This window comes from Accipiter gentilis, chromosome 18 (genome assembly GCF_929443795.1).
Source record: "Accipiter gentilis chromosome 18, bAccGen1.1, whole genome shotgun sequence".
In the NCBI taxonomy this organism is placed as follows: domain Eukaryota; kingdom Metazoa; phylum Chordata; class Aves; order Accipitriformes; family Accipitridae; genus Astur; species Astur gentilis.
The window spans coordinates 8,070,261-8,083,578 of NC_064897.1; the positions used below are offsets into that span (position 1 = coordinate 8,070,261).

Below are 13,318 nucleotides of genomic sequence, written 5' to 3' on the forward strand. Positions count from 1 at the left end.
AGTCACCTAAAAGGACACTGAACTGATATGAGATTGTGTTGGTCTAATGAGGTGGACCACCACTAAGAACTCAGTTCAATAGCTCCCACCTGTGAATAAGAACACTTGCAGAGATTGTCACAGGAGAGTGGTCACAGTATTCTGGGGTGTGTTAGAGGCACTGAACTTCATGCATTTCTACTCACTCTCATGCTGGATAATTGGCATCTGCTCCTCTCCACTGAAAAGGATCTTGCCTTTTGCTATCACCTGAAGAGCAAAGAGAAGAGCCATTCAAGGGCCTGAATTCTGACAGCACGAGGAGAGTGGGAAAAGAACAAGAGAAGAGAGAAGGACGTCTAACAGATGTTGTCACAGAAGCTCCTCTGGCAGAACATGACCTAAAGAGCTCTGCAGCAGAGATGGCAATAGCATAGCTGGGAAGGGACTTGGATGCTGTTGGTTAGGCAATGAGAAGACATGGCCGCTTGCAAAGCCAGATATACATCTGAAGCTAAGAGCAGCTGCTCTTAAGCCCCAGTGAACTCTGATCTTCGCATTACTACGATACCTTACTTTTTGACCACACAAATGAGCCCAGTGCAGTAACCAAGATACCCATAACCTCTCAGCTAGGCTGTAGTCACATTCTTGCTTTGGACTCACTTTCTTGAAAGTGGACTTCATCAAAAAAATGATTACATACCTCTGGAGTACATCAAGGCCCTGTGCAATTTGAAGCTTTTTCCTGTAAATATACAGGCCCGGGGAGGTCAGCTGCCCCAGAGATTCCCTCTTAGTTCACAGACAGATTGCCCCAGACACAGATGGAAGTCTGGGGCATACTTGCTGGGCAGAAACCAGGCTAGCCCTGTATTACCACCCATGTGAACATAATAAAAAGTATGGTGAATGGCAGGCATCTGTCACCAAAGCTTAGGTCCAGGCACTCCAAACAAAGCAAAGCAGCTGGGGGCTAGGACCAGGTCCAGGAACTGGAAAACAGGAGGAGGTTTGGGCAGAACAGAACTTACAAACTGACTAATACTGGCCTGGGAGTAGCTTACCTTTTCCTGTGATTATCTATGTGCTGTGTGAAAAGGGTAGAACGCCAGGAAGCATAATCTTGCCCTGAGACTCAGCTGTCTTCTGCGCTTACCAAGTAGTAGAAATCAATGTGATCTGCTTCAGAGCTGAGTTTATTCCGGTCAAGGATATAATCCACTTGTACTTCCTGCTGTTGATCACAGGGCATCTCATCATCCCTGGCCTTGATCTCAAGGAAGCTGTTGCTCTCAGAGTAGAAAGGTTTCAGCCAGTGGAAGCTATCCTCAACTTCTGTGTAACTTTCAGAAGAATCTTGCTCATCATCATTTCCAAGGTTGTAGGTACCCTTCAGAGCACAAAAACATGAGTTGGTAATCAGTATCAAGTGATAAAAGGGAGCTTGTATACCTGCTGAAAACACTAAGTTAGTACCTGAGCACACATCTGTATGCTTAAAATACTCTTTTGTTTAAATGCCATTTTAAAATTTCTTATGAGACTTTCTCTTATGGAGTTTTAGCAAAAAATCTAAGTCTAGGAGATTTGCCCACAATCTCATTTTTCCTCCTTTATCTTTCCATGGGGACACACCCCACACCAGACTTTAACCCCAGCACAGCACCGCTGTTTTCAGTTTATGTTTCTGGTCAGATGCCCTGAAGCACAACAGGCACCAAAACAGCTTTTGTACAGTGAAGCTCTACTTCTCTGCAGATAATTTAGGGCTCTGTGGACAATAGCTGTGGGCCTAGGAACAAGGAGCCTGTCCCCCGGCTCCCTGAGGACAGAAACCTACCTCCTAGATTTCAGAACCTCTGATCACCAAATCCTGCCCAACAAAATTAGGGAACCTCACCCTGGATAGACTGAGATCTCGGGGAAAAACATCTGGAACAATAGTTCCAGTCTCTGAGAAACGGATGGCAATAGGAGATTGTACTCCTTGGGCATGAACCCCACATCGGCTGCAGGAATGCAGGGAATGGGAAGACGGGTGTACTGCCAGGCTGGTAACAACGAGCTCCAGGTGTAGGATGAGAAGTTGTGAGGAGAAGAAACCAAGTACTTCAAGGTCTGGTGTTGAAAGGGAGGTCAAGAGCATCTACCTGCCCAGCTGAGCCTGGACAAGTTATAGGGCCAGAGCAGCCACAAGAAGTGGAGTTCAACAGAGACAGGTGTCAACTGCCAGTTCTGCTGAGCCACCTCCAACATGTCCCAGTGTGGAGAAAGGGGAGATTTCCTCCGAGGAAGTATTCAGATTAACAGATGTTTTCAGCGGAGTCAAAGGAAGTTGAGGGGGATCTAAAAGATTAGGATCACGCTCCAGCTCAGGACAGCAGAGCACCTTTGGTGACCATTTGGCTGAACTGTTGCAGCACAGCCTCTGGCTTCCCTGAGGAGATGGCACTGGAGAGAATTTAAAGATGCTTCTACAGATATAGTCAAATGAGATCAGGAGCCAGAGGACTGTGCTCCTAAACCTCAAATTTCTTCCACTTTCTAGCCCTTTCCTCAGCCTACCTTCCTCTTTATCCTCCTTTTTTCTGTGGCTGATGCTCACCTTCAGAGAAACCAGTGTGCTATTCCAGCTGGTGGTATCCAGTGAGAAGTGGGCTTCCCCGTTCTCATCTGTGAGGAACGATAGATGTGTCTCCTCATCGTTGATGTCAACTCTTAGGTAGACCGCTTCATTTCTGAGGGGAGAATTGTCACTGTGGCAGAACATCTGCAGAGAAGGGGAGGAAGATAAAACCCCATAGTGTCACACTCCAAGGCACTGCCAGTGGTTAATATTGTTTCTATCACTGGGCTTCCTCAGCCCTTCCAGCTTTTAGGCAGGTTGGAAGGATCCAAATAAAAATAAATACACAAAACCAACAATATGTAGCTTTCAGGATTAGAAAGAAATGGTAGTGCAGCCAAATGAGACACCTATTTTGGGGGAAAAAAAGGTGGTTTCCTCAGATCCTGAGCTTTTTTCTTGGACAATGCTGCAGCATCTTTGATGATCAGAAACATTCTTGTCTCCTGCAACTTAAGTTTTGCTGTTTCTTGCCTTCCTTCATGCTGGGGTTAGTACTGGCCTGGGTGAAAGTGTTTCTAGCCCTAATGGGAGAGCAGTCCTAGCATCACCCAGGGGACTTGAGTTAGGAACGACTGCCAGTGAACTGATATACAAGGCTTTAGTGATTTCTGCCAAGTTACCATGAGCATTTGTCCAAAGGGAATGTTATTTCCCTGCCAATGCCACCCCCATCCCATATGCCTTTTATTGCACAGACCAGTCTCAGGAGCTACTCCTGGGGAAGCCTCCAGAGACTGCAGCTGGCCCCAGAATTCCCATCCAGGGAATATACTAGGTTAGGATGGGGAGAAGAAATTGCTTCTACAGGAGGTTTTGCTCATAGTTGCTGGGTACCAGCACTTAGTTTCCTGGAGATTGTTACTTTCTACCAACAGAAGATTAGATCTATGATGTATTCTCAGCAGAGAAGGGATCTCTGGGTGTTACCTTTCCTGTGTATGGTAGTCCACGTTTGTAGAATGAATGGAGGTTGATAAATTCTATAGACTTCATTCTTGTTGCAATAGGAAGTTTAGCTATTTCTATAGTCTTTGCTCCTGCGCGGAGAGATGAGAGATCTATTAAACCCTGGCAGTGCTCTTAGGGAAGCAGAAGACAAGAAGATGCTTCAACACTACCTACAACATCTATAACCTCTAAATTTAGGAGACAAAATACATTCTTCTAGGATATGGTTCTGTCAACCTTTCTGGGCCCTCTGCTTCGTGACATGATGCATTGTACCCTATAAGTACTTTTTTTCTCTTTATTGAAGATAAGGAGAAAGTAGAGGACTGTTTAGTTATAGACAGCTGCACTGCAGATGCCTGAAAGTGGCCTGAAGGACCTCACCCACAGTGTGACAGTTCAAACAATGGACACTTCCAGTTGCCAGAGCTAGGTGCACATTAACACTGATACTGAAAACCTACCTCCTTATAGTCAATATTTTGTCAGGCTAAAAGGGAGCAGAATGGCATTCCTCACAACAGGAGTGTGCATAAGCAGCCCTGCCTCAGGCTTAGGAAAAGAGAGGACAAGAGACTGTGGGTAGGGACTACTTGTCAGGATGGCACACTACAATTAGCAAGGACTGCAAGGACTTCTTGCAGAATTTTCCATGGCTAGCCAGGGCTTTGCAACTGGCTGAGGAACACCTTGGTGTCCAGGCAATCACTAAAATGTTATATACATGCTAGTGGAGATGAGGGGTGGAGAAGATTAGGAAATCTGGTAATGATAGATGGAAGAGGTACTAGAATAGAGACTATCATCATGCCAGAAGACTTGGGAACCCACAAGTTACTTTTTCAAAAGGAATTCAACTGTCACAGACAGGCCAAACCCAAAGGAGTTGCCTGCAAGGAAAAGAATGCTTCTCATATTTTCCAGTACCTGTTCCATCTTCCACCATTTCTCCTACCACAATTATGCTGCTGTCAGTTTTCTTTAATTCTAGAGTCTCTGTCTTCACTGTAAAAGTAGAGCAGCCATTCTTGTTTGCCTGCAGAAAGAGAGATATGAACAGAGAGGAAGAGCATGGAGGAAGATGAACTGTTACATAGATGCTGGGCAATCCTAAAGAAGTATTTCCAAATACTTGTGGAACAGATGGAAGCTCAAAAACCTATAACTGCCAAAACCCATCAGGGATACATAGCCAGAGAAGAAAATCAACATGCTTGGATTAAATAGTCACCAAAAAAGTGGCAGAAAAAAATGCTTCAGGCAAATCACACAAGGGTCAATTATGTCACAAACTCAGGAGGCTGGATTAAGCCAAGATCCTGCAGCTGAAAAAGAGTGAGTGTCTTTACCTGAGCTAAAGGTAACCTCCTCCCTGAAACTGTATGGCCCTGATGAATAAATCCTCACAGTGTGGCTTTCCAGTCATGACCATCTCTGTGACGTGGCCGTGTTAAACAAGGGCATCCAGCCAGTCCCAGATTGCAAGAGCCTTGCCAAGCATTAAGGCAGAGACCGGGTACAGCCAGTCTGCCAGAGAGGGGAGGGGGACAAAGTGTTTCTAGTCGTGCCTGTTAAGTTCTCCACAGAACCTTGCAGGGCCTCTTACATGCCATCTGAGAGGGAGCTGGCATTCAGTTGGTGTTTTGCACAGCTAAGGCTGTACAGCATTCCAGCTGGAGATATTTTGCTACTGGGTGCATTTTAAAAGATGCAGAGATCCAGCTGGATTTTTATATTTGGCTTGTGGCTGGCTGGTCTGACATTTAGAAATATTTTCTTGTGATTTTCAGGCTGAAAGAGCTGCCTCTGAAAGCCATGGGAAAAACCAAGTGTGGAGCTTAACCACAAATGTATAATGAACACAAATGTGCAGAAAGTGTAACTAGCACTGGACTTAATCTCAGACAGGACACTAGCAAGCTTAAGATGATCCATTAACTGCATGGATACAGCAAGAAACAGGGTATTAAGCCACAGACCATCTGGTGTTCTGATAGCCTGTTTATCGGTGGGAGCTGTCACAGGACTGAATAGACCAGTGATCTGATTGCATACAATATGATACAGACCCTTGGGAAAGGCCCCAGGCATCATTACTTACACAGAGCTTACACCTTCTCCTGAAACACGGAGTCAGACACGGGCAGCTAGAGCAGTAATTCGAGCGATAGGGTCACAGGAAGAGGAATCAGCGGTCTGATCGGGTCTAGCAATTGGGAAGACACCAGACTAAACTGGTTGGTGCACATCAGAGGTGCATCGAGGCAGGTTAAGGGGACAGACATACATTTCCAGCAGGTTATATGTTCCACTCTCCTATTTGTTCACCTACCCAGCTCTTTTGCTTCCTCATCTCAGTAGAATTTGAGAAATTGTCTTCCAAGAACTGGGATAATGTGATAAAAGTAATGTCTATTTTCCCGTGAACGGGCTTTCCATAGGTATACCTGTGTCAAAGGAGAGAAACATTCACCTGAAGACTGGCCGCTTCAGCAGAAATTCTGATCCAGGCCACCCCCCACCCTCACTGGGGGAAAGTGGAGCCTGGGAGAACTTTGTACCTTGTTTGATCAGGAACTTCAGCTCATCCCTTAAGACCAGTTTGCATCCCCCTCCACCCAGTATACCCAGCATACCCAGCAGCCTTACTGTCCTTCAGCCTCACAGTAAATGACCAGATGAGAGAAAGAACCCGTTCCAGAGAGTGATCTGGCTCCCACAACTACAGGGTAATGCAAGAACATCATACTGGAAGGCCACTTCTCGGCTATGGGCAATCTGGGGGTGATTGTGGAGTCAAAGGCCAGAGATCACAACAGTATCATGTACTCACTTGCCACAGACCTTCAGCTGAAACTCCTCATCTGCTGTAGCGATAAATGGAGGGTGCTCAATCTCTAGTTCAAATTTTTTCAGTACTGCATAGAAGAGAGGAAGATAAGGGTGGAGGAAGAAAAGCAATACTGAGTATGGACACTGACTGTAAGTTCTGTAATAGCCACAGTCTAGATGGGGGGAAAGACAGTAATGTCCCCAGTCATTCATCACCATGCTGCAACAGGGGTTACTCCCTTCAGCCACACCACCCTCTATTTGCTGCTACAATTGCACATGGGACTGCTTTCTACTCCCGCTCAGTCAAGCATAAACATTTTAAATGGCACAGAGTTTTGTCCTTACCTACATCGCTGTAACTGAATGAGACTAAGACATGATGCTGCTTCCTATTATAGCAGCTGACTGGAGTGGATAGTAAGCCTAGATTAGGAAAGGGTGACAATGAGCAGCAGAAAGCGCTCATCACAGGGTCCAGCCACAGCTAGAACAAGACGTCAGACCACAGCCTCTCCTTTGTACCCTGCGCAGCTGCAGAACCTCCAGCCCAGCATGAGGTGTGTCCACAGACCCATCTGTCCCTGTCCCCAGTCTGCTGTTCTCCCACAGCAAAAGGTCTGATGAACATGGCTGCATCGCCCTGCTTTCTTCTCCAGATACCCACGCTGCTTTTCCCTCACATCTGTTGTCCAAGTCTCACCAAATTTATCAACACTGAAGGTTTTTTGAGCCATGTCTTGTTGCACTGAGATGGTATACTTCCCAAGGGGTGCTTCAGAGGCCAGGGGGAAAGATAGATCCACAATGCCATGTCTTGACTTTACATTCAACCACTCAGCAATACGGTTATATTCAGGATCCTGTTTGGGAAAGGATATGCAGAGGCACCAAGTCACACTGGGAGCATGGATACCTGGCAGGTCCAGCCATACTCGGGTACAAGAAAGCACTACGAGGGCTTACCCTTGCCCCAGTAGAGAGGATGCCAGATCACCAGGTGAGATTCCTTCTCATCCCTCCAGTATCCTTTTACTGAACTTTTGAATTGCAAAGGCTGCCAAGAACAGTAAAGCTACTGGGAAGCGGTAGCACCATAACACTGCGGAGGAGAAGCGGCTGTGCTGCATCTAGTGAGTGCTTAGCCTTGTGCTTTGTGCTCTGTGCAGACAAGGTGTCGGGCAAAGGTTCGTTACTGCGCTGCCTCTAGTTCAGCTATGTAGACCACAGAGGTGCTGGTTTGAATGAAGAACCCAGGCTGACCAAGTAGAAAAGACTTGAGCTGAACCTGAACCATAACCTTATGAGGTTACATTTGTGGAACAACTCTGTCCAGGAGTGAAAGGACACAGTAGAAGAGACACCCTTTGGTCAGTTCTTTGTCACTTACCTGCAGCCATATCTGGGAATACTGTAAAAAAAAGAGAAACACAAGCTCAGTTTTGTACAGAGCAAAACAGCATCCATGTGAACCAGTACTAATAACACTGCCTGATGTGGGCCCCTGACCAGAAAGTTCTGCCCCATCCAGACTCCACACTAGGTCTCCTCTTCCCTCTGTGCTAGCTTACACTGCAGCCTTTCTCCAAGGGACCAGTGGATGAGTGGTTTCCCTTCAAAGATCATTTGTTCTTACGGTTTAACAGGCATGAAGGGAGATGTCTTTTTCATGAGCCTCTCAATGTGTCTTATGCTGAGGCTCCTACTTCTAGAAAAGCACAAGGTGACACTCACCTCATTTTTAATGACCTTAAGGTCCTCATCGATATTCACAATTCGAAATTTCACTGGGGATAGAAAGAAAAGGATAGTAAAGCATTCTGAGCGCAACACGTCCTTGCACAAATCTGCTTCTCCTTTTCTGTGCTCCAGTATTCACGTCTCTCTGTTTACCTCAGAGGTATTCAGGTCTTTCCCCAAACAGCCCTCCCCAGCACCTCCCACCCCAGAGGACTTTGTCTGGGAGGTTGATATGCAGCTGCGGGCTGTGGAAACTCACTGCCTTTACCTGGGAAGATTACAGTGATGTGTTAAACAGTGGGGTTGGTCTGTCTGCAATCCGTTCATATTGTAAAGACTGTGGAATAACTCTCCATTTCTACAGCTCGGAACTGTCACTCTAGGCTTTACTGAAATATTAAGAACAGTCTTCAAAAAGCCAAGAGATTTTTCAGTGTCCTGAAGAGTCCTGGCTTTCCTTTTAGGTCTCACTAGAGATACTTCACCGAAACAACACCCAGGAGCAGCAGGCTGGGCATTTAGTGCAGCACAGCTCGGAGGGGAACACCCTGACTCATACTGTTCCTGGAAACATCTGATAATAGAGATCTGCTATCTTCCACCCCCAACAAGCGTAGCTTGCTGCACTTGGTGAAATCCTCCCCCTAGATGTGGCTGCTACCTTGACCCTTCCCTCCCCATTTCCATATGCCACCTTCTTGCCTTACCTGTTTCGCCAGGTTTGTATAAGCCCTTGTCTGTCTCTACCAGTATTACATTCTTCTGGGGCTTCACCAGAACCTTCTTGCGACCCTCAAAGAGGACATTGTTCCCACTGTGGATCAGGACATGCAGAAAAACCTCCACCTCTGGCTGTCAGGTTGAAAAAAACCAAACTGCCTGAGACTACATGTAGCTTGAGTCACCTGTTGTACCAAAATCTCCAACTTCCCTCTCCTCCCTTCCCCTCCTCTGATTTAGCTCTCTCCTTGCCCTAGTCATAGTCTTCTCTGTGCTCCCCAGCTTCCTCATTCTCTTTTCTCTGCCTTTCTCCTTGTCATGTTTGCCTCTTTCCACATTTCTTTCTCCCCTTTACTCTCTTTCCCACCCTGCATCTCCAACATTAACATGGCTCAGACGCAGGAGAGGCTGAAGCCCTCTAGTTTGTAAGAGGAGAGGCAGCCAAGAGAGGTGTCTTACGTGTGATGTGGAATCATCTCTTTTCCTGGGAATGAACTCTGGCACCTAGGTTGATTGATACAAGGAAATGGAAAACAAATTCGTCAGAGACTTTGCATCTTATCCTAGATGTAAGACATCATCTTACTGTTAAAAAATCCCCCAACTTCAGAGTCCAAATTCCACTGTATGGCTCTGTCTCTAACCTGCTTGTCATTATAGGGGGAAGAAGCAGTCACTGCCTGTCTCTTGTTCATGAACCTAAGAGTGAACCAACTGACATGGTTATTCTCCCTCTTCACATAAATGTGATTTTTATGAAACCAAGAAAAACTATAGGGAAGTCAGATCTGGAGCTGACCAAGACACTAACGGGAGACGAGATACTGATCAGGAAAAACAGGACATCTCCGTATCAGAAGGACTCAGCTCACCAGGAGAAAGGTTCTTCTTGCTAACAGCAGGCTTCCTTGGCTTTCCAAAGCCAGGAATTGCTCTCTCCTGAGGGCTGGCACCAAACACTTAGTTAATCATTGTCTTGTTGATGCAAGACCCAGAAGTGACTACAGCCCTTCCTTGAGTTCTGCTGAATCTGCAGGACAATCAGGGCATAGACACAGCAACTTTGCACGGTGCTGAGGAAGACAGGGGCAGTTTGTAACACCTCAGCACCAGACACATCTCCATGGCTCTCCAGAAATGCAACTGAAGTTCCTGTACTCATGCTCCAGCCTCTAGTTAAGCTAAGTAGAGCAGCAAAGTTGCAGTGACAGGAACTTAAGTCACCCAAGAAATATCCAGACTGCCTAAGTGACACTTGGATCATTGTGGATTCAGCACCATCACCACCCACCACAGGTAAATTAAAGCAAGCTCAATGTCCATGCAAGCTGCAACTACACCTTGCAATATAGATGCAGCTTTAGAGCAGAATGGTCCTCTTGGAGCTGGAGGGGCAGGCTTCTGAGGAAGCGAGGATGAAAAGAATGTATTCCCAATGCATTGACTTGCACTGTGATATAGAAGCATTTTTTAGGGACTAAACACTGAGTAAACTGAAAGTCAGTGTTTTCCAACAGGCTTTAAGTAGGATGAAATGGGCTGATACAGATCAAAAGAACAGGGGTTTATCTACACAGGAAAGATTCCCTACTTTGCTAGGCTCCAGGACACTGCTGTATTTCGCCTGGCACTGGTAGGGAAATACACTTAACTTGCTTGCAACCCATGGCAAGGCAAAGGACAGTGTACACAGAGAAGTGCTGGGCTCCTGTCTGAAGTGAAGGTGAGAGCATCCACTGCCAAATCAGCAGCCACAGCTACACTCACCTGGAAGGTGATGCACTGAAAAATGCCTGGCTTCTCCACATCTTGTTCCACCAGTGTGTGATTCTGGGTTGTCTGCAAGGTGACGGCCAGGTGGACGGCCTCAGTCAGGGAGCTGAGGTGAATGTAGAGCTTCTCCTGTTGGGAATGGTGAATGACAGCAGGGAAGACCACCATATAGTGACTAGAAGAGAGCAGGAGATGTTCAAAAACAATTCAGAGGCTGAGGTGGACAAGCCAGAATCCATCTCTGCTGCTTTCATGAAGAGGTAGACCAGGGGTCAGAAATGTCTGGAGGCCTGCAGTGAAGGAGCTATGGCGCAGCTTCCTTTCCATACCAGAAAGAAACAACATGCCCAGTTTGGAACTAGAGACCTCCTGATACCTGTCTGTCACCACCTTGCCACCAGCCAGGACACAGCTGCCCAGTGTACGATACTCCAATTGCAAGTACACAGAGCAAGGCTGTGTCAGGAATGAAGCTGAAGACTCAGTGACTGAGGCATAAGGCTTCAGTCCTCACACCAAATTCCACCGCCACCAACACAGGATGAACAGAGGCAAAACTTGTGGCTTCTGTGGCTTTGTGGTGTGTGCAGCGCAGTGTCTGCACAAGCAAACACCAGGACCTTCACTTGCAGCGGTGCTCGACACCCAGCGCTCCATGGGACTCAGTAGGAGCTGCTTCTGCGCAGCTTCCCCGAGAACACGGTCACCACCGATCAGCTCTGTGATGCTAAACACTGCAGCACCTCAGTACCACCCTTCAATGACAGTCCCTTCCACCAAGCCCCCCGAAATCAAAAGGAGATAATCTCACGGTTCCAGGCTTGCTGCAGCTGCAACTGGGAATAGGGTCAGGGCTAAAAGGAGCACTGGTGCTCCCATTGCTTGGGCTGGGACAGACAGCTGACAAGATCCACACAGGAGGAGAGAACTGCCTCTACTGATGGGCTGGAGCAATCCTAAATACCCACCTCAGATGCTCCTAAGTCCAAAGAGTGGGGGAGTTGGTATATGGAGATAGTATCGCTTCCAGGCTAATGACGTTAGCTAATATTTACTTGCTTCCACCAACACCAGATTAAAGGCTGCACAGCACAGTTCTCCATCCATGTCTACATTCAGGTGGTATTCCAGGCCATGGGGTGCCAAAGCACTGTGGGGAGATGTGGGGTGGGTGACCTCTAACCTAGGCTGAAGGGGACTTAGGAGAAAAACCTCATCTCAGCTGTGGCTGGTCTGCATCCTGGCTGTAGCACCTGATGAGAGCCAAAGCTGCACATCAGCTACTGTCCTCAGCTTGTAAAAAGCATCCTCAGTACTCTCTTTGTGCATTATTAGTGATCTTCCCCTCATCCAGTATTTAATCAGAGCTTGGAGTAAAAAACTTTCAATTCACCTCCATTCCCTGCATCACTACCTCTGTCCACCCATCCATCCCAGCCTTGTCTGATCCTCCTGGGTACAGACCTTTTCCAGGGCTGCTCCTGCCACCCACTGCCAGCTCCATTGTAAGGCTTTTCCAAATAAAGCAAGATGCTTTAAATCCCCACATATTTTAGCAGATCTCTACTTTACATGCCCCCCCCTCCCCCCCCCCCCCGCAGCCAGATGTCTGGTCGTCTGCCACCTTCTTCCAGCCATAAGGTAGTTCTACACTGCCACCACCATCCGTCTCGTCCTGACTCTTCTTGGGCACTGCAACCTTGTATTTCCTTTTCCTGGGGGGCAGCAGTAAAGTGAACAGGACTTGGATGTATTTGCCCTCTAGTTACAACCCCATTGGAAGGTGGATGTCCTCATCCTGCCCTGGCCCCAGCTGTGTTTTTGCAGAGCATAACCAAAGGTACACAATACAGAGTGAATTTGCCATCCACCCACTCTTTGCTCCTAGCTGAAGAGCTGAAGCAATCCCCTGGATTTACTTTGGCACACTCCCCGTATGTGTGCTTAGCATCCACTCTCTTAGTGCATCGTCCAATGTAACAGGAACACACTAGCCTTTAACCTAGCACTGACATTGCAGATAATCTTCAGGTTTAAAGCACTGTATGTCACTGATCTGAGAGCATATTTGATTCTCTGAAATCAACAGGGTTTTGAGTTCAAGCCTAAGCTAGTGGGACAAAAAACGATCCAAGTTCTGCCTGATTTTCAGAAACACTCCCCCTGGCTTTGCATCTCTGAATGGTCATCAAGTTGGCTGCCTCTGAAGTTAAATGGGAACAGTCAGACAACAAAAAGATAATAACATGCTAAAGTTCTTCCCTTCTTCCACTGGCAGAGCTATGTGTGAAACCCTGGGCTGGTCTGTCTGGAGGCTGCAGGGCAGGAGTGAAATTTCAATAAGAAGTAAATAATACATTAAAAAAAAAAAGGTTCTACGGAAGAAGAACAATCCTGAAGAGAAATCCACTGGCATCACAAAGAATGAATTTGTCCCAGGATGTCTCCGATGAAATCCCAGTAAAGACACCTTTCTAAAAATTGGGCCCCCGTACCAAATATAGTAACTGAGCACTCCTCCTGCCATCAGCTGTGGTGCATAAGGCAGAGCAAGTCATCTCCCAGAAAAATATCAACAAGCCTTACAAAGCCTCGAGGCAAGTGCCTTTGGTGTGTAGGCAATAGACATTGTCTCCACCCCTTCCACCCGCCCACATCCCAGCCCCAGCCATGCGCAGTGTGATTTCCACCTTC

General features: G+C 46.9%; 1 protein-coding gene across 1 annotated transcript in view; it reads right to left on the reverse strand.

Annotated features, from left to right (window-relative positions):
• Positions 1–11,547, reverse strand: part of LOC126047845 (alpha-2-macroglobulin-like protein 1) — a 31,326-nt gene extending 19,779 nt beyond the window's left edge. The window contains exons 1-14 of the mRNA XM_049822043.1: positions 11,436–11,547; positions 10,619–10,799; positions 9,311–9,355; positions 8,839–8,983; positions 8,126–8,178; positions 7,782–7,802; positions 7,095–7,254; positions 6,393–6,477; positions 5,892–6,006; positions 4,487–4,595; positions 3,539–3,648; positions 2,588–2,752; positions 1,139–1,372; positions 186–249 (exon numbers count right to left, since the gene is read on the reverse strand). Coding sequence (XP_049678000.1) covers positions 186–249; positions 1,139–1,372; positions 2,588–2,752; positions 3,539–3,648; positions 4,487–4,595; positions 5,892–6,006; positions 6,393–6,477; positions 7,095–7,254; positions 7,782–7,802; positions 8,126–8,178; positions 8,839–8,983; positions 9,311–9,355; positions 10,619–10,799; positions 11,436–11,503 — 1,555 coding nt within the window. The 5' untranslated portion in view covers positions 11,504–11,547. The remainder of the gene's footprint in view (positions 1–185; positions 250–1,138; positions 1,373–2,587; positions 2,753–3,538; positions 3,649–4,486; positions 4,596–5,891; positions 6,007–6,392; positions 6,478–7,094; positions 7,255–7,781; positions 7,803–8,125; positions 8,179–8,838; positions 8,984–9,310; positions 9,356–10,618; positions 10,800–11,435) is intronic.
• Positions 11,548–13,318: the final 1,771 nt, after the last annotated feature.